Raw genomic sequence first — 26,614 nt, 5'->3', positions numbered from 1 at the left:
TCGCGCGCAAGATGGATCTCGCGGCGTCCGACAGGGGGCTGACGGGCCTGCGCGCGATGCTGCAGGACGTGTTTGGGTCGACCAAGACGGCGCGGTCGCTGGTGGCGAAGCTGCCCAAGACGGCGCGCGTGCACACCATGGGCTTTGATCCGCAGCGGTCGGGCGCGAGTCTGGACGACGATGCGGCGAAGCGGCGGCTGGCGCGTTGGTGGTGCGAGTTTGAGGGGAAGCGGTACTACCACGCGTGCTGCGGCTGCCAGTCCAAGGGCATGTGCGGTTGCAACCCAGGCAGGGCGGTTGTAAGGAAGACGCTGGCGTTCCCGTGGGTCGCGGCGGGCGTACAGCTTACTGCGAAGCAGAAGCAGGCACTCAGCGGTGTTGCGAAAGCCACCGGCAAAGATGCATCTGTGGAAGACGCCGAGGCAGAGAGCGACGACGAGGAAGACGAGGACGCAGCCGGGGAAGATACATTTAACGGTACGACGAGCCTGGATGCAACCGACGACGTGACCGAAGATGCACTCGACGGTATGACTAGCCTGGATGTGACTGACGACGAGGACACAATCACCCACCGAGCATCCCCAGGCTCCCTGCACAAAGCAACATCAAAGCTCAGCGTCTGATCCCTGTCCTTGGTGTTGAGTGAATCACACTACCAACCAAGTCGAACAAGTCCTACATCTCGTCGCACGCCTATCGCCACCTCGAGTCCAGTCGAAAGCTACGATGCAGGACGCCGTCGGAACATGGTTCGTCTGTGCGTGGCGTGCGCGTCTACAGCACCAGCTGAAGCAATCTCAACGCCTCACTCATTCTGGCGGCCTGTAGTGCCATAGCTGCATGCGCCAGCTATGGCGACAAGTGTCCGCTCTGCTTGCAGGGGGCGTGGTGTGCGTGATGCGAGAAGGCTGCATGAGCAGGGCAGCGTGGGCCTGGGCACATGATTGCTGGGTCGTGGAGACCACTCGCGTCAGTGGGGCGAACGAAGCGAAGGACAAGAAGGTTGAAAGAAGAAGAGAAGAAGAAGACGAAGGAAGAAGGAAGAGGGGTAGGAGGAGCGCAATCAATTGATGATAGAACTACTTTTGACGCAGACCGTCGAAAGCTATAGACTCCAACACAGCATCACCGCCAATCCCAAGTCCCCAATTCCCCAACGCCATAACTCCACGCATAGACTCATCAAATCTTTCCGCCTTCCTTGCACCATGACTCCCCCGCTTACTGCTTGATAACAGCCTCCAACCGCTCCAACAGCATATCCGCGTGATGCTTCTGGAAGATCAACATCGGCCGCAGCCTCACAGCCTCCATCCCGCTGCCGCCAATATTCACGCCGTGCGCCTTGGCACTGCGCAGCACCTCGTCGCGCCTGGGCGTGTCCCACGCGATGAACGTGCCCTGGCCCTTACCCCTTAGGTTCTGGATGTCCTGGGGATACCGCTCGGCGAGGCGCTGCAGGCCCGCGAACAGGTAGTCGCCGGTAGCGGCGGTGTGGGCGACGAGGTCCATGCGCTTGATTTCCTGGATGATGGCGCGGAACAGCAGTGCGCGCGCCGGGTCGCCCATCCAGGTATTGAACTGGCGGTAGGGTTTGTTGGGGCGCAGGGCGTCGTTGCCGTAGTAGTAACCCGCGGTCTGGGCTTTCTTGGAGAAGGTGACCATGTCCGGGGGCGACGAGAGGTTCCAGTGGTCGTGGGCCCAGAACTTGCCGGTGGCGCCGACGCCGGTTTGGACTTCGTCGACGATGAGCAGCACGTTGTTGCGGGTTGTGAGCGCGCGGAGACCCTGGAAGAAGGCGGGCGAGGCGTGGTTGTCGCCGCCTTCAGACTGGATGGGCTCGATGACTACGGCAGCGACGGGCTTGGGGAATTCCTTGATGAGGCGCTCGGTCTCGTCGAGGCAGCGTTGCTCTTCGGCGGCGTTCTCGGCGGCGAATTGGTCGAGGGGGGTAGCGGAGGGTGGGGAAGGGCGCCTGGGGCCAGTCGAAGGCGGGGATGTCGAGCTTGTGGATGGGCTTGGAGCGGGTGGTAGACAAGCTGCCGAAGAGGCGGCCGTGGAAACCCTTCTTGAAGGACATGATGGACATGTCGGGGGCGCCTGGAGACTTGTTGTCCATGGACGAGCTGATATCAGCCTCGGAGAAGTCGGCGTCGTAGCTGCCGCGCTCCTGCTGGCGCTTCCACATGAAGGCAGCCTTGTACGCGAGCTCGTTGGCGTCGGACCCGGCCTGGGCGGTGAAGACCTGGTTGAGCCCCTTGGGCGCCACGGCGAGGATGCCCGTCTCGAGGATGTCGGCCCAGTCGTGCTGCGGGAAGTTGCCCAGCGCTGGGCGGTTGATGATGGCCGACGCCATCTCGGGCGACGTGGCCGCGAGCTGCAGCGCGGGGTTGTTGTAGCCCACGGGAATCGACGCGATCTGCGCGTACACGTCGAGCAGCACGTTGCCGTCGAGGTCTGCAATGCTACGTGCTTGTTAGCCACGCTACGCCTACTCCTGTCTGCGGCACGTACTAGTTGCCGTAGCTCTGCTGGTAGTTGGCCATCATGTTCAAGCTGCGTGTGTCGGTGACTTTGCTGAGGCGCTCGATCGCAGCCTTGCTCTTGGGACCTGGAATCTGCGTCTTGACGATGGGCTGGCTCGGCTCATCAGGGAAGAAGGCCTGCTCGCCTGCGTCGGTCGGGACGGCAGCAGCAGCGGCGGCGGCATACTGTCGTCGCAGCGCACTGGACGCTGTCTGTGCAGTTGGGCGGCCAAATGTCGACCGCGCGCGGCCTGCTGTACGGAGAAGGGAAGCCATTGTGAGGTTGGAATGTCGAGGAGCGGCTATGTGCGGGCTCTCACAGAAATATATCCAACGCTGAGGGGGAGCTCGAATGCGGGGTGGACCACAGCTTCGACCCTGTTACGTGATGGAATGCTTGTCGAAGCAGCTGCTGTACTCGAATGTCTTTCAGGGAACAATGAACGGTGCGGCCGGAGATAGCGACCCCCAGAAGGGCGCAATGCATCTTATACTCCCCGCAGACCGCTATCAATCGCAGCCGTTGCAGTTGCATGAAGTATGGCACTTTGCCCGAAAAGAGCTACTCCACGCGACCCCAAAGCTTAGCGTAGCCAGGGTCCGTCACCGCCTAGCCACTCTGGGCCACAAACGCTGGCAACGTGATCGCTACACGCCAGTGTAGGCCCCATACACGCGCTACACGCTCCAAACAAGCAAGTGACTCCGGCTGTAGCCAACGACCACATTCATTCCGAGCACCGTCTTTTCCGACGGGCTGTTGGGAGACTCCTTGATCTTGTGTCACTGAGCGTCTCGTTCGGAGCTTCATTATCGTCTCGTTTATCAGTGGACCAAGAGTGGAGTCTGTTTGGTTGTCGTCCAATGCATTGATATCCGCCTGCATCAGGCAGACCACTGTCTATCGTACCGCTCCCATCGCACTCATACCTATCCGTAAATGTAGACTGGCCCATAACACCGAATCAAATAGCACAATCAGAGAGGCTTTTCCACCTCGAGGGTATCACCGTCGCAAGATCAGAGTCCTAGGTCCCATGTGCCGAAGCAATATGCACTCGCCAGATAACAGAACACCGCAAGCATCGCTTAAGCAAAAATAGACAATGTTCGTGGGGAGAAATGATGGTGTACATGTCGTCATCGATCAATACGTTTGTTGCCGCAGCCTACGAGGGCTGGTCAAGATTGACGCGCAGGGAGTACTTCAGCCCTTGGTTCTCGCAGAATTCGCTCAAGAACTTCAGTCCGAACCGCACGGCCTGGATCGGCGTCGTGTCGCTGGAAATCGGTAGGAAGTAAGGTCCCGACAAGCGCGCTCCGCTGACCTTCTCCGCGTCCTGGACCAGCTTCGCGTTTGTTTCTCGCCCGGACCACGTCTTCTTGTATATCGTCTGGAGGTCTTCGACAGGCAGCGCTATCCTCGCATCCTGGACATGCGCCACCATCATTTTGGAGTGGTCTGCCAAAAGCGCAAAGTTCTCCGCAAGAGACGTATGTTCCCTCGCGAGCTGGGCGGGTGCGATATCTTGAGGGGAGTCGTGGGTCTTCGTATTAGTTGCACGCTGCGATACCAGCGAGCAGATTGTCGAAGCAATGACCGAGCTCAGATACGAGCGCAAGCCGTCAAGGTGTGCGAAGTCTTTGGTGAACCGTGCGTAGGACAGACACAGAGGAAGAAGAGTCTTCCAAGTCTGTTCTACCTCACCTGCCCGTCCGCGGAAGTTGAGAGAGAGGTCTTGTGCGTAGTATGCAGCCATGTAAGATCTTAAACTGTCAGTCATGTCGTGCCAAGATAAAGCTATCAACTTACAATATGCACTCCAAATTCGTCACCGCCGCGCGCTTCTCGTCTTGCTTTGTTGTCTTGTTTCCCTTTTCTGTCAGGATTTTGGTGGCTTCGTGTTTCAACGCGCGGCCCATTTGGTTGAGCTTCTGTGATGTTTGGGCCATCAGGGAGATTTCGGCTTGCTTCTTCCCAGTCAAAGGCGCAGATGTGGGCATCGACCTCACATCGGGTCTAGCGTTGGCGGGTGTACCACCCGACCGACCTGGCGTTGCGTCCTGACTTTCAGAGGAGCCAGTGCGCAGCATATTGATAGCTTTGTGCTCCTTCTTCGGTGTCTCGTGCTGCAGCTGGCTCTTTTGCGCGCTAGATCTGTTAGGTACAGCAGAGGATGAGGTAGCCTGCGGTGTTGGAGTTTTTGGTCGATCTTGTCCGGAAAGTGCTCTTTGCCGCTTGGCTGGCACTGCGAGTGCGACATCGTCGTCGGCGGCCCTGGGGCGCTTCTCTGCGACCTTCGCGGCCGGCGGTGCAGGCTTGCTGGGCGTGGGTGTCGACGTTGTTGACGCTTCTGGCCGACGTGCGGCGATCTTGGGTATAGGCTTCAATTTCTTCTGCACAGGATCCTCCACAACTTTTGTGCGAATCTTGACTGGAGACTCTTTTGGGGGAACCGGACGCTCTTTCTTCTCCGGCAAAGCTCGTTTCGGCGGTAAGCGGAGCACCTGCTTGACGGTCGCCGCTTTCGCTTTCGAAAACCTTAAGGTGACTATCAAGGACGGCTCCTTTTCCTCCGTTTTGGCTGGCGGCGCAACGTATGGTGACTTTCCGCTCACGGAGACGGCTCGAATGCGCTGTTCTGTCTTGACAGTCTTTTCTGCAAGTTGCGGCCTCTCCTTCTCCTTTGGTTTTGGTACTGAAAGTGTCTGGCTCTTGGGTTCAGTTGACGATGCTGACGCGCTTGACACTGCTCGTGACCTGTGCTGCTCCAGCCTGTCCAGTTCTGCCTGTATACTTGACGGTAGAGTAGGCGATAGGATGCTCGGTAATCCGTACGGGTTGCTCAGAGGCTCGTGTACTGGTGATAGCATGGGAGGTAGGCCATGTGGTGTCGAGTTTGAGGGACTCGATTTGTCCACGGTTCTTGAATCTTCGTCTTCTATGCGCTTGACTTCTGCTGCGGGAGGGCGAGGGGGCAGCGGGTGGTGACTGCTTGATTGGGTGTCGTGCTCAGGTTTGCGCCTGTTGCGGTCTTCAGCCGCACGTCTGTCTATGTCAGCTATGTCGTGGCGCGTGATCAGACCAAAATACTCTTTGGGTGCCTTCACATCTGCCGGTTTCTGGGCGGGTGCTGGCTGCTTCTCAGGCTTCTTCACGCCGTTGCTTTTCGCAGGCGGAGGTTTCGAGGGCGGCAAACTGGGCGAGGCGAGCTTGGAGCCGGGGGTGGGAGTTATGACGCCGTTTGCCTGCTTGTTCTTATAGGCAGACAGGCTAATCTTCTTCTTGGGGCCCTGGCTGGCGGCGTTGGAGGCCTGCGAGGCCTGCGATCGGGGGCGCTCTGGCTCGGGCTCGTCGTCCTCGCCGGCCTGCAGCTCGAAGCAGTCCTGGCACGGCTCGCGGTAGAGGTAGGTCCGGTACTGCATGTTCTCTTCGTCGTACTTCCACAGGCGCCCCAGCATCCAGGCATTGGCCTCCTGCTGCGAGTGGTAGCGATATGGGTCCAAGGAGGGCGTGGACAGGATGTAGGGGTTGGGCGGCACCACGGTCTTGACGCGCTTGAAGATGCGGTCCAGCTCGTCCAGCTCGTCCTGGTCGTCTTGCGAGCAGTCCTTGCGCTTCAGCGAGCGCGCGGTGGGCACGTCGGGCCGGTCGGGGGCTGCCATGGCGAGAGAGGGCGCGGCGACGGGGCGCGGCGACGGGGCGCTGAGCAGACAGGCGCGCGGGCGCAGCGGTGGGCGGGCGGCGGGCGATTCGTTCGGGGGGCGTGTCCGCAGGCGCGGCTCATGGAGCACGCGCAGGTGGGGCGGGTCGGGGGCGGGTGATGCGCGGGCGAGGGTGCAGCAACGGTCGGGCGCGGGGCGGCGCGGGGCACTGCTGGAGCCAGGACGCGCTACGAGGCCGTCAGTAGGGACGCTGCGAGCGCCGGCGACGCGCGTGGGTGGGACGCAGCGTACGGTACCAAAGATGGGCGCTGCTACCTCAGCGTCCGGAGCGCTGTGTCGCTGGTGCCGCCGGGACAGAAGCCAACCATTGCCCAGACGCAGGCCGGCAGGAGTCCGCGACGCGCTTCTGCGTGCTGGCCGGTGGAGAGGCGGTGTCAGCGAGGGACCTGCGCCGGCGGTGGGCTGCTGGATGATGCACTGCTTGGCGGTGGATACGGCCTCGTGCTAGCGGGTGCGAGGCGGGTTCGGCTGACCAGGCGCCGCGAATTGTTGCTTCGCTGTCTCACCGCGCTGTCACTCCTCACAGCACACGTCAACATTCACTCTGCGAGTTTGCCTTCACTTGGAGACCAAGCCGCCGTCGACGCGCGCCCGCTGGCCATCGCCGGGCTGTCTCGCGCACCGGCCTGCAGTGCCCCAGCCCGTCTCAATCGCCCGTCGAGACTCAGGAACGCCCCGAGCCATCGAGCGAGATCTGCGCTAAGGGACCATCTTCCCGCCCGCAGTGCCGTTGGCGAACTCCGACATGCATCCACAACAGCAAACAACGCCTTGCTCAACTCGCTTGCTTGTGCCATCACTGTAGACCTTCTGCACCATAGAGTTTCATTTGTGCTATTGATATCCTGCATCAGAGAGCTCTAGAGTAGCTGCCTCGTGCTGCAGTCTCCAATGCACTCCCATGGCCCAGCGCCTCCATCTGAGGCTCCGACGCAGGAAGCTTGTTCTGCGCACACCACCCATGTCGGTAGCTCGAACCTCCCTGTTCCGGTGCCTGCTCACAGTCTGACGCAAAAAACTTTGTCCTGCATGCCGACACCGAATGCAACCACCATCTCCTTGATCCCATCGATCTCAACGAGCGTATCCAGACGACGCCCAGCCGACTCATGCCACTGCATGATGGATCAGGGCACCGTTGCTATGGCAGCTGTCATGTCTCGTCATCGGGCTGTGGGAGCTGAGTGAAAGCGCGTCACCTTCCTCATGTCGCACAATAAGGTTTGAACCAGAACTCTGATGCTTCGCCGAACGTGCTCTGAACCGTCTTCGACCTGGACTGCGGGTGAATGCAAACTCAACGTGAACTGCTTGACTCGCAAAGCGTCTGAACAGCTACGGCACTTTCCCAGAGCTTCTGACTTGCTGAATGCATGCCGCGCCGGCACACTGTATCAGCCCGACGCTGCAACCCCATGCACATACACTCAAAGCTCTTCATCGTCGGTTTCGTCGTCATCGTCGTCTGCTGGCGGCGGCGGCGAAGGTTTCTTGACTAGCCCCTTGCTCCGCGTGCCTGCTCTGCCGAATGGTAAGGAACGCGGCGGCGGCGGTCCGTTGCTTGATGGATCAGACTCGTTCGTAGGTTGCGCAGCTGTAGAAGTTGATTTAAGTGTCTCAGGTGACCCACCTTCTCGGCCGCTGTCAGACGCCTCAACTTCGGACTCCGTTTCAGTGTCAGACCCGTGATCTGGCGTGGCCCGGCCAGTGGTACCGTCGTCTTCATCTGGTTCTTCCGACCCCGCTTCATCGGCCTTGATTTGATTTTGGTCGCTATCGGAGTCTTGCTGCACAGCGACTTTGGCAGCCCTGCTCGGTGCTTTCCGCTTAGACGTCCGTGACGGACCTGCTTTGCGTGGTGTTTCTGTCCTAGCTGACTGTATCGCAGTTGCTAGAGGATGTTGGGTTAGCCAGATGCTGATACATGGGGCAGGACTGCGTACCTGTAAACTTGTCGACTTTTGCGCTCGCGAGCAAACGACTCTGGTCTCGGATCTTCCTCTTTTTCTCGTTTAGCAGCTCCATGAACTGCTGCAACATGGCTGTTTCAGCCTCATTTTTAGTTTTGATAAAGTCATCTAGCTGAAGATTGAGCCTTGTGATGGTGTCCTTCTCGCCGTCCATCCGCGCCCTCACTTCGGCCAGCTCTTGCAGCGTCTGGGAATGCGCCTGGGCAGATGCCTGGGCCCACTCAAACGGGTTGAACTCGAACTCATCATCTCTGGGCAGTATGATCTCACCCCAGGTGACCTACGTCATGTTAGATTAGACTCAGCCGCGATGATGGTGTCTTGCCTTGATCCCTTGAACATCTTGCCGAATAGAGACTTGGAGATTATTCTTTTTCAATGCGTAGACCATGTGCACGCCTTCGAATAAATTGGACTGATTTGGGTCTGGCTGCTTCTGCAGCAGGAAGTGAGCCAGGATGGCCTCCCACTCTGCGTCGCTGCCCTTGAATTTGTGTTTCAATTTTGGAAGCTGGCTGTGTTTGACTGCATCCATGTCAGCATAGCAACGGCGTGGCTGCAGCCGCCCTTACTGTTTGCGACGTACGGGCTCTCGCCTTCACACCCAACCAGCCGGACATCGAGTGCGTGGGCGCCCTGTTGCAGCACCTCGATGACCACGAGCTCGCCGCGCCCGCTAGCCGGCGAGACAGGTACGATGCGGCGATCCATGATGTCGTGTGCCCTAGCTCGCAGGGTTCTAGAAATAATAAACAGCGGGGCTGGAAAGGGCAAGGCGCGCAGGCTAGGGCTGTTGCTGTTTGGCAAGGCGAGCAAGCTAAGGCAGGCGCTGTTTGCAAGGGCAGCTCCTATTTGGCTAGGGCTGTTGTTGTTGTTTGGCCGCAACACAGGCTGCGCCGCAGAGTGCAGAGCTGCAGAGCACCAGGGAGCACCTCCAGTTCCAGTGCAGAAGGTGAGGCGCAAGTGCGGACGTGTGGCGGCGTGTGCTGCACCAGGCGCAGGATGGTCCCTGTCGGCGAGTGCTAGACGACCCTGGAGCGGTTGCTGGCCGGCCACGAAAGCGCAATGCAGGAACACGAGGCGGCTGTTTCACGGGGCAAGCAGCTATCGAAACAGAAGCGCACGCTTCGCAAAGCAGCCGGGCGAAGTTAAATACGCAGCGCCAGTCACAGCAGAGCGGGGCGCGGCAGTGCTGCCTTGAGCGGCGGCGGCCAGGCACACGACGCACGCAGAGTTTGGCAAGGCCGCGCCGTGTTTTGCAGCTGCGTCGGCGCTGACGTCGCGGAGCTGGTGCGCGTGGCCGCGGCTAGGGCTAAACCGCAGCCTCCGCAGCGCCGACGTCTATAGATATCCACTGCACCGCAGTGCGGGGGATCTTGCAGCAAAGCGTTCGCGGTGCGTTCTGCGCTGGCTGAGTGTTTATTTGGGCACTCACGGCCACTCGGTGTGACGAGCGACAGGGATTACGCGTTGCGCTTGCACTGCTTTGGCCGCAGCGTGGGCCTCCAGAGGCGGGAAAGAGTGCTCGCTTACGCACCCTGCAGCAAGAACGACGACCAGCACACCAGCCTCCTCCACCCTGCCCGACAAGTCTCATACACCACCACCGACACCGACCGTCGACGTCGACCGCGTCGCGATCTGCCGACCCACTTGCCATGGCTGCTCCGAACCGCAGCTTTGCGGGGCGGATAGCCTCGATCAACTCGATGGTCTCGGGCATCGAGAACTGGGACGACGCCGACTTTGAGGACAGCGACGGGCTACTGTTCAAGGCCTCGACGGTGCACTCGCTGTCGTCGCGCCTCAGCGTGCGCTCCGAGTCCAACACGGGCGACGACGACTGGCAGGTGCTGCTGGCCCCCGACGACGACCTGGCCACCAACAAGGCCATCTTCTCCGCCAAGCAGGCCGGCATCCCCATCCCCACGAGCGTGCCCGCGTCGGCCCTGATGGGCGGCAGCATCAAGCGCCTCGGCAAGCCGCGCTCCAGCAAGCGCGTCGAGCTGGACGAGGACTGGGGCAACGACCTCGAGCTGCCGGACCCCGCCAGGGGCGAGCTGAAGCTGCGCGCCCCCATGCCGCACACGCCCGACGACCACGACGACTTCGGGGACGACTGGGGCGAGGGCAGCCTGGGCATCCGCTTTGCGGGCACCAGGCGAGACCCGCGCGGCGGCCGCAGCTCGTCGGCCTCGGCCATGAGCCCCAGCATGGGCAGCTGCATGACGCTGGAGAGCGAGGACGACGACCTGACCGGCCTGCTGCTGCCCGTCGAGCCCATGGACTTCAGCGCCCGCCTGGCCCGCCTCAAGGCTGCCGAGCAGCCGCCTGCGCCGTCGCCGTTTGCCGGCCACCAGCACCGCGAGCCGCCCCCCACATCAGTGCCCGCCGCGGTCCCTGCAGAGGACGTGCCCGTGCCGGCCGAGGAGTCCGTCCACCAGGAGCCCCCCGAGGATGATTTCGAGGCAGACTTTGACTTGCCCGCCAACTTTCCTCCACTGGCACTAACACACCCCCATGCACATTCGCCGGCCGTCACCCCGTTCACGTCTCCGCCGCTTGAGAGTGAGGCTGCATCGTCGCCCGTGCCCCTGTCCACGCCGGCCGACGAGGAAGAAGACTTCATGGACGGCCTCGACTTCGGTGCAGGGGAGGTCCTTGACCCACGGAAGCTCACGCTAAACCGCAATATTGTAGTCAAGAAAACAGCTTCCAAGCCAGCCACGCCTCCTGCTGCACGCCCTACTGCCTCCATCACCTTCACTGACAAGCCGTCGTCGGGCTCCAGAATACCTCGACCACTACCCACCTCGACGGCACGCACCAGGCTCACTCCCGTCTACGAATCCGGCGCCGCCATGCCCGTCAGCACCCGGCCAATGCCCACTACCACTAGTGCACAGTACCTGAAGGCCAAGCGCTCCGCGCCGATGCTCCGGAGCTCCAACTTCCAGCCAACTCCACGCTCCAGCGCACCCTTCCTGCCAGCCGGCAACTCGACTGCTCAATCACACCATGTCACAAACCGAAACTCACAGCCCCACCTTCGACGCGACTCCGACCCTCGCCGACCGCTGTCGCCGTCGATGCGCTCACACTCGCGCATGTCGCTCACCGGCCAAATGGACCTACAGACCCCCAATCGAGCCACATCGCGAAGAGACCAGGCCCCGTCTGCCCTCGGTCGTCATCCTCCGCCTCCAAAGAAATTGACAAAGCCTTCGCGCAAGCGAAACTTCGGCGACGGCCACGAGCTCGATCTCTTCGACGACCTGCCAACATCTGTCGTCAAGGAGAAGCAGTACGAGAAGACACCTCGCAACTCTGCCAGTAACAAGACACTCCGGTCACAGAACAGCACTTCTCGTCTGCCCATGCCTGACCGCATGACCACGCCGCTGCCTCCTCAGACACCCAAGAGCCCACCAAAGACAGACAATACGCCACGATTCGCTCGAGACACTGCTTCTAGTAGGAATGCCCGTGAACAGCGTCTGGCAGGTACAAGATCGCGAGGCGAAGGCCCGATCTTGCCCCCAACTCGACCCGTTAGCTGGCAAGCACAAGTCGCTGCCCGGAGCCCACACACAAGTCCGACGGCTCTTCGCAAGAAAGGGACGGGCTCAAAGCCACAATTGATTAGGCAAATGACTCAGCCCTTCACACAAAGTAAGCTCTGCCTACTGCATGTCTCATCACTGGCACTAACATTCATCAGCCGAGAAGGGAATGGTCTACAACCCCTCCATGCAGCGTTGGGAAGGCAACGAGGATGTTCTCGTCTCCTTCTCCCAGCCCAACAATTCCACCACAACCCTCGCCTTGACCACAGCGAGCACACCTACTTTTGCGCCACCGGGCATGTCGCACGGCCGTGCGCACGACCGCTCGCAATCCATGTCGCATAATCTCCTATCATCGATCCACTCTAGGAATCTTTCAGCGCCACGTTTGATGAAAGTGCCTTCCAATCCGGCACCAGCGCCGTCACCACCCCGTCCAGCTCTGATTTCGCAGATTTCAGCGCCTCGAGGTGTTCAATATGACGGGCGCATGGTATTTGATCCGGTGAAGATGACTTGGCTCAAGGCTCCGCGACACTCGACTGGCCCACAGTCACCCATGTCAGTCGGAGAGGGAGACGAAGAAGAAGACCCATTCGCCGGCCTGGACGACCTCAAAGACAACGAGAGTGTCGTCGGTGGCAACAACTACGGCGGTGGTGCAGGCGGCGCCACCAACGCTGACGATCCTACATTTGTCGGCGAAGAATTTGACGTTGGCCCCAGTTTTATTCGCAGACAGCGCGAAGAGGAAGCAGTCTGGCGACGCAAAGTCGAAGGCTGGGTCGGCGGCATCCGCGACTCAGGCGAGGCTCGCGGTGGCTGGCGATGGGCGATCCGCGAGTTCGCCTCAAATGCCTCCGCCGGCGCGTTCGAAAACTAAACGCTCTGTGATTCGCGTTTACCATACTCACGACTTTACGATTGCATTGCACATTTGGATATTGGGCATATACCCACAGGCAAAAGGCGTCTGTACACAGTCCTCTCAGATATCCCCGAGTGTTATGACGGGTGCCTGGATGCGCGCCTCACTCTCTACGACATATTCATGACTTATGACTTTTTCTGCTTCTGCATGGAAGACCTGGGCTACTTAGCTCGAGATAGAGGAAGCTTTCAGGGTCAAAATTACCACAGCGACGTTGGCGTTTTGCTTTAGCCTTCTGCAACGACCACTAATAACACATAGGGATCTTGGAATACATACGATATTATTATTGATGCTGAAACGTGCGTGCCCTGTTCCTGTGATGGTGAGGCAGCTGCCTGGGTCTTCCCGATTGGCAGGTGGGGCTCATGTCCGCAAGCGCCCATTGACGCCCGATGCAGGTCAGCTGCGGTCGTAACAGTCACACGTCACCCCCGTGCCCCGCTCGTCCCCTATATAACACCATGTCTCGGTCCAACGACCCAGGCCACTACTTCCAGACCACGTACGGCTTGCGCCCTGCCAGCTGGAGGCCCAACGCTAACGGGCAGCAGCTCTGCGCTCAACGAGACGGCGCGCAAGGCCGCCAAATCGAAGAACGACAGGGGCAGCCCGTTCAAGCTCCCTTCCAAGATCCTCGCCGTCGTCGCCGACCCGCAACATGCAGACCAGATATACGTTGCCGAGGCCGCCGGCAACGTGAAGCGGATCAACATTGAAGTCGGTCATGCCTTCGATCCACGTCCCTAGTCCCCTCCGCACGCAGACCTGCATCGCAGAGCCAGGGCTGACTGTACTTCTCCTCAGACCAAGAAAGTCATCAAGACTTTTGCTGGACCCGTGGCACCGCTTACGTCACTTGCTGTCTCGCCGCGGTCTGACACAGTGTACGCATCATGCTGGGACAAGTCAGTGTGGTCATGGACCCTGTCCACAGGGAAGCTGGCAAAGCGATTCCAAGGACACAGCGACTTCGTCAAAGCTGTGCTCCCGTTCGTTCTACAAGACAAGGAGCTCCTCGTGTCTGCTTCTGCGGACGCGAGCATCATTGTTTGGGATGCCGCTACTGGCAACAAGCTCCACACTTTGAAGGGACACACACGAGGCATTCTTGCACTCACGCTTGATGTCACAGACTACGATCCGAACAAAGACACGGCAACTGTATTCAGTGCTGGCAGTGACCGCGAGATTCGACGTTGGAACATTGGCTTGGCCTCGGCCTCAGAACTTGAGCCCTCGCCGATTATTGCGCACGAGACGAGCATCGATGCTGTGCACTTTGACTCGGACGGAGATCTCTGGACAGCTTCTGCGGATAAAACTGCAAAGTGTCTTTCGCGAGGCAGACAGTGGGAGGAAGATTCGGCGTTCGAGCACCCTGACTTCGTACGCGATGTCGCTGTCGACGAAGACGGAGGATGGGTTGCCACAGCTTGCAGAGACGAAGAGGTTCGCGTATGGGAGAAGGGCAGTGGCAAGCTGCATCACGTCTTCTCCGGCCATTTTGAGGAAGTCACTGGACTAATCCTGTTGCCTGGCCAGAAACTTATCAGTGTGAGTATCGATGCAACCGTGCGACAGTGGAGCCTAAAGGCGCAGGAGCTCGCCAAGGCAGTTAAGGAAGCCGAGGACGAACAGCTTGGTCAAGTCAAGGACAAAGAACCAGAGAATAAAGAGGGCATGATGACCGCCGAAGAAGAGGCAGAGTTGGCCGAACTTATGGGAGATAGCGACTAGCGACTAGACAACTGCGGCGAGCGGACAAGCCATCGGATCGGGCATTGCCAGCAACTCGCTGGCACCTTCGATCGACGTCTTCTCCGGTCGCCCTAGGTAACAACAACGATGCGAGACGACGGGACGAGCACGGTTGTGCAAGACTCTACTGACGCGTGGTTACTGCCGGACGTAGTAGGGTCGGTTCCCAGCTCCTTCTTGGACTCACTTGGTATCCCCCATACCCTATGCTTCCGCGATATGTGGTACTGTTTACCGTGGTAACTAGCTTCGTGCTGCTCATCAGGCAACATCCACCCTGATACAATCCCTCGCTCCGTGACACATTCATACGACGACCCGCGCACCGGCCGATCAATCTTGATGGCCACGAATCTGGATTCCTTGCGACGTGTCATATGCTGCCCTTTCTTACAGCTATGGTACAGACCCTGACGTTGCCCTTAATACCTTTGCACTGGATAATTCTACGCGTAACGCGACGCTTCTTTGCCGACTAACGCGCGTCTTGTAACTCCCTTTACCCATCATTCCTCACTTCTTTTACTCTCCCCGCCTCAACATCCTCCTCGATTTTCCTCAACGACTGGAGAGTTACCCCCCGTTGATTGTGGCAAGGTCCGAACGATTCCATTCCATGGCGAAGTGATCCGATATTGCCAAGCCCGAACCAGACCTTCTACTGCAGGGTTATCAACCCCATCACCAGCGCGGCCTTTTCAGGTCAGTGAGTGTGAGAGACGCCAGCAGTTATGAAGTCACAGACTCCGATAGACATTTATGTCCTTGGCATTTTGCGTGGAAGCACTCTGGTTTGAGGCCCCGGCTCCAGAAACATGTAGGGACTATCAGGGCTTAACCGTACTTGACTGGGATGGCAGAGTGTGAGCAGAGCAATACTGCTCTCCACCTAACGAGGAAAGAGGAGTATGGACAACACCTCATTACCAGACCAAGGACGTTAGCATATACCGCAACGGGTGTTTGAGCAACCTCACAAGGCCATGGCTCGAGGACCACCCTTTCCTGGTATACAGCAGAAGATGTCTAGGATTACGCTCTGGACGTAGCAGGAGTTGCACAACACTTGGTCGCACGGCTAGACGTTGGAGGGCTACACAACTACCTCGCACAAAGATCTTCGAAAGCAGCTGAACTATAACAGGAGGCCGCTTTGGCTACAGCCCTTTGAGGCTAACGGGTCTATGGTATGTGTCACCCACCTGAAAGATCCCCAAAAAGAGCTGGCATGGTGGGATGGCACACCCGTGAGTTGCAGATCATGCGGTTGTCGCTCCAAGGCACTCCCCGAAACTAACCTCCTAACCTATCGGGGGTGCTTTGGACCGGCTGATCGTGTGCTCGACTCGAATTACTACGATCGGGAGATCATACTGTTGTTACAGTATTATCTGTCGCTCGTCCACACCTTGCATTTTCAATGCCTCTGGGGAGCGAGGAGCCTGCTTTTCAGAGGGTAGCCTCCATCACCAGTGCCCTCCTTTTCAGGATGGAGTGTGTGGTAGACGCCTGCGATATTGAGACTCGTCTCGAGACTCTGATAGACCGAAAGGTCCATGGCAGTGGAAAGACAGTCACTCTTTGCTCCGAGGTGTGAGCTCCAGATCATTGATCTGGGGCGTATCGCGTAAGCGTACAGAGCTTTGGCTCCACTTTGGTTTTCCGTTGGCTTCATCGACTTTACGTCGAATTTTGTTCCTTCTGGCTTGAGACGAGGTCCTGCCTCATTGCTCGACCTCTGACGACCCCGCCTCGAAGAACCTGCATGACAGGGACTCTTGCCCCCACCACCAATGTCTCTCTTCTCAGAGAGGATCGTGTGGGAGATGCCTACGAGATTGGACCTTCTCTCGCAGAAAGTTCTGACAGACCATCATGGTCCATGGCAGTTCGTCTACAGGTACCTTCGCTGCAGTTCCAATTGATTTGGGTTCGCCCACGTTCCTGTGGAGGTTATACTTTGCGTCCAGATACATCGTCTCTTTCGCTAGAGCACCCGCTCGCGCCCTACCCCGTCCCGTCGTCGATCGTCAACGAGGAACTTGCACAGCAGGGGAACTCCCGCCACCAGTGTCTGCTTTTTCAGGCGGAAGCGCGTGGAAGACGCCAATCGATGTTGAGATTTCGTCTCTGCTCTCGAGCAGAGGTGTGCTCTGACAGACCGCTAGGTCCATGGCAGTTTGCTTGCAAGCAACCTCCGGTCCCGTTCCAGGAGGCCTGGGAAGCTTGCCCAAGCGCCGCTTCCCCGACCTCCTGAAACCTCGATCCGCTTTTTGTTCCTTCGATCGTCCGTCCGTTCTGACTATCTTTAGTCCACTTCTGTTGGCTCATCGCATGACGCTGTCTTTTCGCTTCGCTTCTGTGGTCGTCGGTTATAGCGAGGCAGATGCTTTAATTTGTCTGGAGAAATTGGGTCAGGCATGGAAGTGCTGGTGACCGCAAGAGATGGGCGGGCGGTAGAAGTCGGACCCTTGCGCCTCCTCGTGGTGCCGCCTGGATAGTCGACTGCTCTCATATGCGGGAGTGGAAGATGAACCAAATGCAAGGGACGCAAAGCACGGTGAGTCGTAGTGCAGAGAGCCAGTCGTTTGGGTTGCTTTGGGCATGCGATACTTTAGATCGATCAATCAATTCATCTGATCGCATACCACATGTCCTCTTTATTTGTTCGCACACCATGGCCACCTTTAATACATACAAGTCTATTAGCAAGTGCGTTCTTGGTCCGCTCCTTCCTCTTGTCTCGCTCGCCCGCACGTCAACTTTCCCCAAAAAATTCTGTTTCAACTTCACCTTCACTTCTCACCATCAACAACCCCGCCAAGCCACCGACCACCGACATGGCCTTCGCCCAAACCCTTTGGGCTTCCCTCGCTCGCACTTACGCGATGCCCAACCACCTCGCGCCTGCAGTCAAGATGGGCGATGAAGTTGCGCGTCTGGCTGGGCAGCCGTGCTCGCCGTTTGAGCAGGTGGGTCAGTCACAGCAGTTGGTTGAGTCGCAGCAGCAGTTGGTTCAGTCGCAGCAACCGGAGCAGTCACAGCAGCTACAGACCACGAGCTCCTGGCCTTCGCACCCACAAAACGACTCCCCAGACTTGACCTTAGCCAGCAGCCTCTCCGCCGAGCAAGACCTCTCCGCCGAGCAAGACCCACAGTATAACTTTGCCGCAGTACCGTACCACCCCGCATACGCCACCAGATACCCACCGCTTCCGTATTCTTCCCCGCCTCAAGACTTGTCCGATATAGCTAACGCCTGGAGGTTCTTTGATTCAGAGCTGACAGCGCCTGGAACGCTGCCTGACCCAAGCTGTCCGTATGGTCCCCCTCGAATATGGCCTCGTGGTGGCGTTTCACAGCCCGTGGCGCCGAGAACGCTGCCCTCGATCAACATGGCACCTTATTCGGGCGGGATGTTGGGTGGCCCTCCGGGGTGGCCTCATGGTGGTGTACAGCCAACGCCGCCGCAGATGCTACCCTGGAGCAATACCATGCCTGGTTCAGGCTGGACGTATGGTCACTCTCCGATGTGGCCTCATGGTGGTGATGCCTATGCGTACGCGTACTGGCAGGCACACCAGCAGCAACTCTGGCAGCAGCAGGCACACCAGCAGCAATTTTGGCAGCGGCAGCCACAACAGCAACCGCAGCAACCACAGCAGCCGCAGCAACCACAGCAACCGCAGCCGTTGCCTTACTCTGCCGTCTTCTCCTCATCAAACCCACCAGTACCTCCACCAGCTTTCTTCCGTCTGCCGCAACATGTGCAACAATCGTATGCGGTAACGAGTCAGCACAACACCTGTGTTGTGCAGCAGTACAATTCAACTGACTCCCAGCAAGCTAATCAAGTACAAGCAAGCTACCTCAACTCGGCTGGTGTACCGTTCGATCTACATCCGTCCCGTGGCCTCTCACAACCCACCTGGACATCAGATGGACAACATGATGATGGCATGTTCGCAAGCCTTGGACAGCAATCAACATCGCGAAACGCGTCCTCCAGCACGCACGGAGCACGTACAGAAAGATCGAAACCGTTATCACCTCAACCAAAGGAAGTGGAACCCCCAGTAAAGAAAGAGTTTGCCGATTATCGGTCTTCAAATAAAGACGACGTTCAGATCGTCGAAAAGTCAAAGACGGCTCTGGTGCCTTACGACGTGAAGCCCAGTGAATCTCGAGCTCGACCGTGTCAGGATCGACCAAAATGCGATCGCGAGTATGTGGAATGGGACGAGCAGTATGGATTCGGTATCGCAGTTCCGCGGCCAGAAGATCCCCCCATACGCAGCGCATCTACTGCTGATAAGAGCGCTTCTCTTGCGGACTGTAGAGGCAGAACAAGCACAGTCTGCACGCCTCGAAACCGCTGGGATCTTGTTCCGCCGCCCAGCCATCATCAAGCTGTCCGCAAACTTGCTGACGGTTCTCGCAAAGCACCCTCTCGCGTTTCCGACAGCCACAAACCTCGTCTATGTCCAGCATTGACCATTCAGAGGGACACAGACATCAGGTCTACGAGCACCTCAGGCTATAACTCGAACCAGATGTTAAGAGACACACCGCTACCATACAGGTCTCGACATGTGCCCCTTGAGCAGCTCCGCAACGTTGCTGAGACTGTATCGTCTTCAGAGGACAAACGATCCTCGTTTGAAGCAACCCATGACCTGGAACATGGCAGATCAACCGCGCAAACAAACGCAATGGCTGGCAACAACATAAATGAGCACCTCCCTCGCGCTCTTAGCGAAATTCCCCGCCATTCTGCTTTAGCAAGTACACAGAATTCGACAAGCGTACCACAAACGCAGCAGATAGCGTAAGTGACACTAAAAGATGGTACTGAGCGGCTATGGAACTGACTTTGACGTAGCATCAGATCACGCAGTCTCCGTACTCACTACCGCTCAATGACGGACTCGTCGTCCCCGTCTCCCCCGTCGAAACGAGCAAAAGTAGATCCAATGGTCACCTCCAACACTAAATCGTCCAAACCAGACAACAAACGCGGATCAGAAGCGATGCCTACTCAAAAGACTGGCGGCTGGAGCAACTTTGCAGCACACATTGCGAAAGACGACAAAATCATGGCCGGGAAAGCACGCGAAGACCTTGAACGCAAAGGAGGCGAAACCTTCCGCCCAGAATACCGAGAGACATATAAGGATTCGACTGGCAAAGAGCAGACTACCCTGCATAAGAAGTCTGGCGGTGATTCTCGAAATCAAAACACGGCGAAAGATGGAGTAGAAGAAACCAGCGATGTTGACGAAGTCGCTTACTATTCGGACTCGTCCGACGGCGGCGTCGCGCTTTCATCATCTAACCTGGATTCTGACGCTTGGATTGACATCAAGACTGGTGATGAACATGCAAGCTGGAAGCGGCAATGAGTGCTTTACGAGGCTAAGATTGGACTTTTGTAGCGGAAACAATGATTTCTTTTCGTTTGAGGCAGCCCGAAGACAGTTACCAGGTACGAGCCAACGGGTGAGAGCCGAGGCTTTGACGCCGACTGTAGAATAAAAGATTGGTATGGTATTGGAGAACACACCAGCCTAACTGCAATCCGAACTGAGCTTTAAATAACAAGTTTAACACTCTTTGACTTGGTGTGTGACCTGACTGGGTTGGATTGCAGCACTACTAACACAAACACAACAAGCTCTTAACGACATATCCATGAATCTGCATAACTCACTCATATCTCCCGACTAACCCAACGAGATAGCACACAGCCACATCAGATATCGCATCGGGCAGCTCGATGACCAGCACCTAGCCGCTACTCTAACACCATGTCACTCCTAGACTTACCTGCACACTCACCCATCCTCTACACGACAGTCCTCCACACAAACCCGCCTCACGCAAAGCCTCTCCTCGCCGAAGAAGAGGAACACATGCTCCCACGCCCGGCTCTGTCTAGCACAGCAGTACCCGCGCCGCACCCGCGTCCAGACGGACGCTAGACACGCGTGCGCTCCAAGGCCGGAAAGGCAGTGTGGGTATCGCTGTCGTCGTCATCATCATCGCTGTAGTCATTGTCTTCGTCTTCGTCTTCGTCGCTGTCAAACAAGCTACATAGATCCCACTCATCGACGCGGGCCTGCTGCCGGACTGTCGGGGACACACTCATGTCGGTCTGCAGAGCTACGGGGGGCTTCTCTGCATCGCCAGCATCTCCGCCGTGACACGCAGGCGGCGTAGTCGGCGTCGACACAGCAGAGTGGTACACAGACCGCGACGGCAGCGCAGGCGGAGGGCGGGAGTGTCCTACCTTGACTACCGGGGCGCACGCCGCACCGACGGGATCTGAGAGGTGTGGTGCAGCCGGGCGCTGTGCCGCCGCGTCAGTGTGTGCTCGCTCCGCATCACCGGTCTCACCTCCAGCGAGCTCGCGGCGCGGGCGAGACACCAGGCGCCCGTTTATGCGCGTGTCGCTCCCGACGGGCAGGTGGCGGCACACGCCCTCGCAATTCTGGGGGCAGGAGGGGGGGTGCCAGGAGGAGTAGGGGAGGCTCGTGAGGTCGCAGGAGGGTTGTTGGGGGGTGGGGGCGAGGGGCGGGGTGCTGGTGAGGGAGAAGAGGGAGCTTAGGTAGGTGAGATCGGGAAGGCAGGAGCGGAGCATGTTGGATTGTTGGTACGAGGGTGGAGGGTGAGTTGGGTCGCTGTGGGATATCTGCTGGGATGGTAGCTGTGGGACTGTTGGTTTGGGGATACGAACGGATGGTGGGTAGCGGTTTAGTTGCTGGGAGACTTGGGCTGAGTTGACGTCCGTTTTAACGTCTGCTGTTGTTGGAGACATTGTGCTGTCTTGCCGGCCGTCTGTTCACTGACATTGTGTTCTCTTTGTGGTGGGCACCAGATGTTTCAGCGAGAGACAGTTTGTAGAGCAGCACGGAGAACAGTAGCCAGTGAAATCATTATGAAACAACAAGTTGCAGTGACTGATTCTATTTCTCAAAGGCCAAGAGAGGCGCGGGTCCGACGGAGATATCTGCCTCACGGACTGCTACGCAGCGGCAGGATCACAACGGATCGGCACCGGAGACATGCGAAATGCTCCCCTTCGGTGTTGCTATTCTTGCGTGCGGCGCGGAGTAGGATCAAACTTCAGCAAGGGGGGCCAGGATGCAACTCCCAACAAGCGGCATCTCCAACCCCGCAGTTTCTAGGATCAAACGAGGAGACGTGTTTGCAGTACCTATTTTTCTTCTTTTTCACCCTATTCTTACCTCATTCTCGTGGTGATGGAGGAGGCGCGTGCCAGCGCACCAGAGGCTACAAGCCCAAGTCACTGTGCCGCAGAGCGACTCAAGGTGAGACGAGGCAACGTACGGGCATCAGACCATACTGATACACAGACACATTGAGAGCGTGTAGTGGCTTGCAGGTGTCGTTCCACGTGCAATGCGTGTGCTAAAGCGTCCCTGTTTTCGGTGCAGGTAAATCCAAAGGAGCCACGGTGGGTGTCACATCCAATGGATAGAGTGTGGCTTGCGGAGAAGGTTGCAGTTGTCTCAGAGTGAGGTGCGCCTCAGTGATGCTACACTGTGATCGACTGGTGCGCCATGGGCTCATGGAGGGTGCTTTGGACCAGAAGTGGAGCGTGTGTGTGCATCTGATTGAGGCAGATGGTATGTGGGTCCGTGAATGTGGTATGATGCAAAGAGAAGATTTCCCAACTCGTCGACTCGAGAATTTCTTCTGCCGAACCGACGGTGCAGCGTCTCGGATGTTACAAGTGCCGGCGCCCCCAGTTGCTGGAGTCACAGTGCCACTGACTATGGTCTCGTATGCTGTCTCCCACGCGTGGTGGAGAACGTGTGAGCAAACATCGCTGCGGCGCCGCAGTAGGGATTGTGCTGCGGCAGCAAACCGAGCGTTGCTTTTGACTTCAGCTGTTTAGCGCCCAGACCCGCTCTTTAAGTGGAGTGAACTCTCCGGTCTTAAGACGCTCGGTATTCGAAATGCAACGGGGATGATGCTGACAGCGGGCAGATGCTGGTCCACCCCGCGGCAGGCGTGTTAGCGCGTCGGCCATCAGCGAAGACAGTGATCACAGTGATCAACAGCACGCAGACACGGTCGGACAGTCGCTCGTATGCACTGCTGAGTGCACTGGAGTTGTCGGGCGAGTGTCGGGCGTTTGTGCAAGAGCGAGTCGTGCGGCAAGGCAGGCTGATGTGCACACGAGTCGGCTGGCGGGAGATTGCGCGCGCCGTGTGGTTGGGGCGGGCTGCATGCGACCATCCGGCACGGCGCTCGACCAATGGGGCTGTGGGGGCGGTCCACCCGACCCAGCTTGGCGCGTCCAGCTCAAGGGTAGACAAGGGCAGCAGGGACCCGGGCCACGGTGATGCTGACTCCTTCCAAAGCAGAGGGCCGCCGCTGGGAAACTCCAGGCTGCTGCACGGCTATTGGTTCTCAATGCGGCAGCCGCCCCAGCGGTTGTGGGAAAGCGCCGCTAGGATGCCGGCTGGGCTGCCCGCCAGATTGCAGTCGGAAATGGTTCAGCGTTCGCTGCGTTGCGCACACCAGAATCAGGCCATGTCTGCTGCAGCGTGTAGCCTGGCTTCCCGCGTCGGGTTGCACGACAGGGTGCGACAGGGTGGTCTGGCAGGTTGGTGCGCTGGGCTGCCACTGCCCGCCAGACGCAGCGGCTCGACACCAGACGGCCACACGGAGCCGGCAGCGCACCGCCAGCTCGCAGCAGCTGGGTGCGGTGGGACGTCGCTGGTGTCGCTGGACGCAGCTGGTGACGCACGAGCAGGGCGCTGCACCGAAAAGCAACGCCGGGGGCACCGCCAGCTGCTGTTTGTTGGCAGGCTATGTGGCCGCGCACATGGCTGCGCTGGAGCGTTGGCAGAGCGTGCAGTAGCGACGACTTTCTTTGCTCCGGGATGCGGAAACGAGCAAGGGCCCGGCCCAGTTGGCTCTAGCCAGAACCTTGCGGGAATGGTGCTGGGGCCGTCGTCGACTTCGTTTCGCGCGCCGTACTTAATGTGCCGTCCGCAGTGCAACGCCAGGGTGCTGGCAGCCTGAACCCCAGACTGATCCAGACGGGGCGGCTCTGCCAGCAGCGCGCAGCACCGCGCAGCAGCAGCAACGCCGCTGCAGCAGCTGGGGCTGTGCTGGGCACTGGGCGCTGGGCGCTGGGAGCCGGCATCCTGAGGACGCACTGCGCATCCTGCTGGGGGCAGGCCGGGCGTCATTGGCGCCAGTGGGCCCGCGAACCGTTGAGGCCTGGGACAAAGAGACGGCTCGGCTAAAGCTGGAGCGCTGGAGCGCTGCGAGTCGAGAACGGGGCTAGCCCGCATGGGCGGTCCCAGCCCGCGGCGCCCGCCCTCTCTGCTGGGCGCTGCGTCTCGCTCGCTCCTGCTGCCACCTCTCACCCACGACATCGTGAACTCGACGGCACCAACGGGAGAGCGACAGCAGCGACCGCAGGCCTGCAGCCATCCTTGGACCATCACTGTCCACCACCCGCGGCCTCCACCTCCCCTCGCTGCACCGCCTCCGCCGTCACTAGCTGGAGCAGCAACGCTGTCGATCACCCGCACCGCACCCATCACGCATCACGCACACCTCACTCCCAACCTCAACCATCCTCGCAGCAGCCTGCACCGCCGTGCTCGATCCTAGCGCCGCCTGCGCGACCTCCAGCATCCATTCGCCGCTGGCCTTCCAAGCGTGAGTGTGATTTTCCATGTTTCTTTCGTGCCTTTCCCGTGACGTCGGAATGCCCGATCGCTGGGTCTGGCGAGCCAGTGCTGTGGTCGCTGTTCCTGTCACGCTCACGAGGCTGCTGCGCTGCAAACGGCCATTCTGAGTGTTCCAGACTCGACGTTCCGTGGTCGAGGTTCTGACATTTCGTGTTCCTCGTTTGCTCGTCATTTTCCAATTGTGTGGTCGGCGACGTAAGTGCACGCTCCGTCGAACCTTCCCTTGGGGAATGTGCGTGCCGGTCCCTGTCGTCTCGCAACCTTGGAATACCTCCACCTCAACGCGAATACTGACTCGCCCCAGCCAGCACCGCAACCTGCAATGTCGTCCCTCACTGTGATTCCCGTCTCCAACGAGACGAAGAACACTTCCCACCGCAACACCAAAGATGGCCGCCGCATTCGCTATGAGATGCAGGTGATCCAGCAGCCTGAGCGCGCCCGAGCCTGTGGCAGCGGCGCCAAGTCGAGTGCCGACCGTCGCCCCGTGGATCCCCCGCCGATCGTCGAGCTGCGCATCTTTGAGAACGACCAGGATGTCACCTTTGCCTACAACGCCAACTTCTTCCTGCACGCCAGTCTCGAGAATGCTCGCCCTCTCGCTGCAGGCCGCACTGCGCCTTCCATCTCAGGCACTCCAGTCCTCACCGGCACTCCAGTCGCCGGCATGGCCTACCTTGACCGCCCGACGCCTGCTGGGTACTTCATCTTCCCTGATCTCTCCGTTCGTCACGAGGGCAAGTACCGTCTCAGCTTTGCCCTGCTTGAGAACCTCAGCGAAGTCAAGGACCTCGATCCAGATGACCCCAATGTCATTCATGACGGCAACCGCTTTGTCACCAACCGATGCGAGGTCAAGTCGGCGCCCTTTACCGTCTTTTCTGCCAAGAAGTTCCCCGGTCTGTCAGAGAGCACTGCCCTCAGCCGCATGGTCGCCGAGCAGGGCTGCCGTGTGCGCATCAGACGCGACGTCAGGATGAGGCGCCGTGAGAACAAGAGCTCCAAGGAATGGGATGGCTATGACGAAGACAACGAGTACGGAGGGCAAGCACGACGCACTCCCACGCCAGAGACCTATGGTGGGCAGCCCGGCATGCCAGCGCCTGGCGCGCCCATGGATGAGCGCCCTCGTTCCGTGTCCAACGCCAGCAACTCTTCGCTCGCTCCACCCCGCCGTCCAAGCATGGACGAGATAGCACAGGGCTACCAGCAGCCAAGCACCAACTACCAGCAGATGCCTCCACCACAGAGTACTGGTTACTCTCACATGCCGAGCCAGTCCCAATACCAGCCTCAGTACCAGCAGCAGCAGCAATACGCGCCTCCGCCAGGTGGCCACATGATGCAGCCCCCTCAACCCTCGTATTCCCAGCCGCCGCCACCGCAACAGCCTCAGCATCAGCCCCAGCCTGCGTACAACAGCTACGCGTCTCACAACCCTATGCCCATGAACCAGTCTTACGGCTATCCCGGTCACCAACAGCCCCAACAGTCTCACTACGAGCCCCGTCAAGAACCACCTGCTGCACACCATCAACCGGTTGATTACCGCAGACCGTCTATTCTCCAGCCACCGCAGCAATACGCGCCTTCAAGCCAGCCGCAAATGATGTCTCCTTACAGTCCAGTCGATCCGTACCAGCAACGATCGCAGTCCATGAGCCAGCCGACACAACCTATGCAGACCCCTACCCGTGCAGCTTCGATCTCGGGCCCAGGCAGCATCCACGTACAACCCATCCATCCTTTGCCGACACTGAAGACACTTCAACCACCGATCATTGCGGACAAGCTGGAACCTGTCTCGCCTTCGTACACTTCGCCTATGAACTCCATGTCTTCCGGTACAATGTCTGCCAACTCCGATGCTCCTCACTCGAACTATGCTCTGCACAATTACCCTGCTTCGAGCCTGCCTCCAATGGCAAGCACTACGGGCCAGAAACGATCATTCTCAAACACATTCGACCAGAGTCATGTCACCGGACGCTTGACACAGGGTGCACGACCTGTGTTGTCCGGGCCCGGCTACACTTACGACGAACCCGATATGGAAGAGCCCATGGACCGAGCTGCTATGAGCTACCGGCGCGCAGACGGCACGCAGCGTCAACGCCGTGTCCCGGAGGTGAACGTCTAGGTCTGATCAACTCTTGCCTTGGCCCATCGTGCCTTTCTTCGATCTATTACTCTGCGACTGAACCTTGGAGTACCGGTGTCTGGCGCAACCCGACTTTTAGCTTTCGCAATATCGATATACCCGAGAATAACCTCTGTGCAATCTCGCGACATCTCCTTGTCTGTATTTTGTTGTTACTTTTCCTTGGATGATTATTGAGCGTGTCTTGGCGACCAACTTTGTTTGCGTCATGCTGTCTCGTGTACACACACTCCT

The 26,614-nt window shown here is 58.7% G+C and overlaps 8 protein-coding genes across 8 annotated transcripts; 4 read left to right on the top strand and 4 right to left on the bottom strand.

The window, feature by feature from the left end:
- Window positions 1–734: 734 nt before the first annotated feature.
- On the bottom strand, window positions 735–3,224 carry C7974DRAFT_447145 (aminotransferase class-III-domain-containing protein). The gene is made up of 3 exons (XM_046145626.1): window positions 2,518–3,224; window positions 2,040–2,468; window positions 735–1,978 (listed from the first exon to the last, which is right to left on the bottom strand). Exons 1-3 carry the CDS (start codon window positions 2,802–2,804, stop codon window positions 1,225–1,227), a joined length of 1,470 nt encoding a protein of 489 aa, XP_046001522.1. The 5' UTR covers window positions 2,805–3,224; the 3' UTR covers window positions 735–1,224.
- A 331-nt stretch (window positions 3,225–3,555) lies between these two features.
- On the bottom strand, window positions 3,556–6,233 carry C7974DRAFT_103930 (uncharacterized protein). The gene is made up of 3 exons (XM_046134890.1): window positions 5,623–6,233; window positions 4,342–5,577; window positions 3,556–4,295 (listed from the first exon to the last, which is right to left on the bottom strand). The coding sequence occupies exons 1-3, from the start codon at window positions 6,192–6,194 to the stop codon at window positions 3,698–3,700; spliced, it is 2,406 nt and encodes an 801-aa protein (XP_046001521.1). The 5' UTR covers window positions 6,195–6,233; the 3' UTR covers window positions 3,556–3,697.
- Window positions 6,234–7,681: 1,448 nt separating this feature from the next.
- Window positions 7,682–8,935, bottom strand: C7974DRAFT_430962 (uncharacterized protein; the record flags this gene model as incomplete). The annotated part of the gene is made up of 4 exons (XM_046144742.1): window positions 7,682–8,145; window positions 8,198–8,504; window positions 8,550–8,749; window positions 8,797–8,935. The coding sequence occupies 4 exons, from the start codon at window positions 8,933–8,935 to the stop codon at window positions 7,682–7,684; spliced, it is 1,110 nt and encodes a 369-aa protein (XP_046001520.1).
- A 683-nt stretch (window positions 8,936–9,618) lies between these two features.
- Window positions 9,619–13,041, top strand: C7974DRAFT_385600 (uncharacterized protein). Its single transcript, XM_046140966.1, has 2 exons — window positions 9,619–11,896; window positions 11,946–13,041. Exons 1-2 carry the CDS (start codon window positions 9,883–9,885, stop codon window positions 12,671–12,673), a joined length of 2,742 nt encoding a protein of 913 aa, XP_046001519.1. The 5' UTR covers window positions 9,619–9,882; the 3' UTR covers window positions 12,674–13,041.
- Window positions 13,042–13,185: 144 nt separating this feature from the next.
- C7974DRAFT_301282 (WD domain-containing protein) lies at window positions 13,186–14,461 on the top strand (the record flags this gene model as incomplete). The annotated part of the gene is made up of 3 exons (XM_046137845.1): window positions 13,186–13,226; window positions 13,276–13,441; window positions 13,529–14,461. 3 exons carry the CDS (start codon window positions 13,186–13,188, stop codon window positions 14,459–14,461), a joined length of 1,140 nt encoding a protein of 379 aa, XP_046001518.1.
- Window positions 14,462–19,370: 4,909 nt separating this feature from the next.
- On the top strand, window positions 19,371–20,072 carry C7974DRAFT_385593 (uncharacterized protein). Its single transcript, XM_046140965.1, has one exon. The coding sequence runs from the start codon at window positions 19,402–19,404 to the stop codon at window positions 19,882–19,884; it is 483 nt and encodes a 160-aa protein (XP_046001517.1). The 5' UTR covers window positions 19,371–19,401; the 3' UTR covers window positions 19,885–20,072.
- A 387-nt stretch (window positions 20,073–20,459) lies between these two features.
- On the bottom strand, window positions 20,460–21,409 carry C7974DRAFT_447119 (uncharacterized protein; the record flags this gene model as incomplete). The annotated part of the gene is made up of 1 exon (XM_046145625.1): window positions 20,460–21,409. The coding sequence occupies exon 1, from the start codon at window positions 21,297–21,299 to the stop codon at window positions 20,460–20,462; it is 840 nt and encodes a 279-aa protein (XP_046001516.1). The 5' UTR covers window positions 21,300–21,409.
- A 3,024-nt stretch (window positions 21,410–24,433) lies between these two features.
- C7974DRAFT_103679 (velvet factor-domain-containing protein) lies at window positions 24,434–26,555 on the top strand. The gene has a single exon (XM_046134888.1). The coding sequence runs from the start codon at window positions 24,542–24,544 to the stop codon at window positions 26,357–26,359; it is 1,818 nt and encodes a 605-aa protein (XP_046001515.1). The 5' UTR covers window positions 24,434–24,541; the 3' UTR covers window positions 26,360–26,555.
- Window positions 26,556–26,614: the final 59 nt, after the last annotated feature.

Source organism: Boeremia exigua (assembly GCF_020726555.1).
Source record: "Boeremia exigua strain MPI-SDFR-AT-0100 chromosome Unknown C7974scaffold_2, whole genome shotgun sequence".
Lineage (NCBI taxonomy): Eukaryota > Fungi > Ascomycota > Dothideomycetes > Pleosporales > Didymellaceae > Boeremia > Boeremia exigua.
Note: the sequence above shows the minus strand (reverse complement) of the source record. Positions and strands in the feature narration are given on the sequence as shown.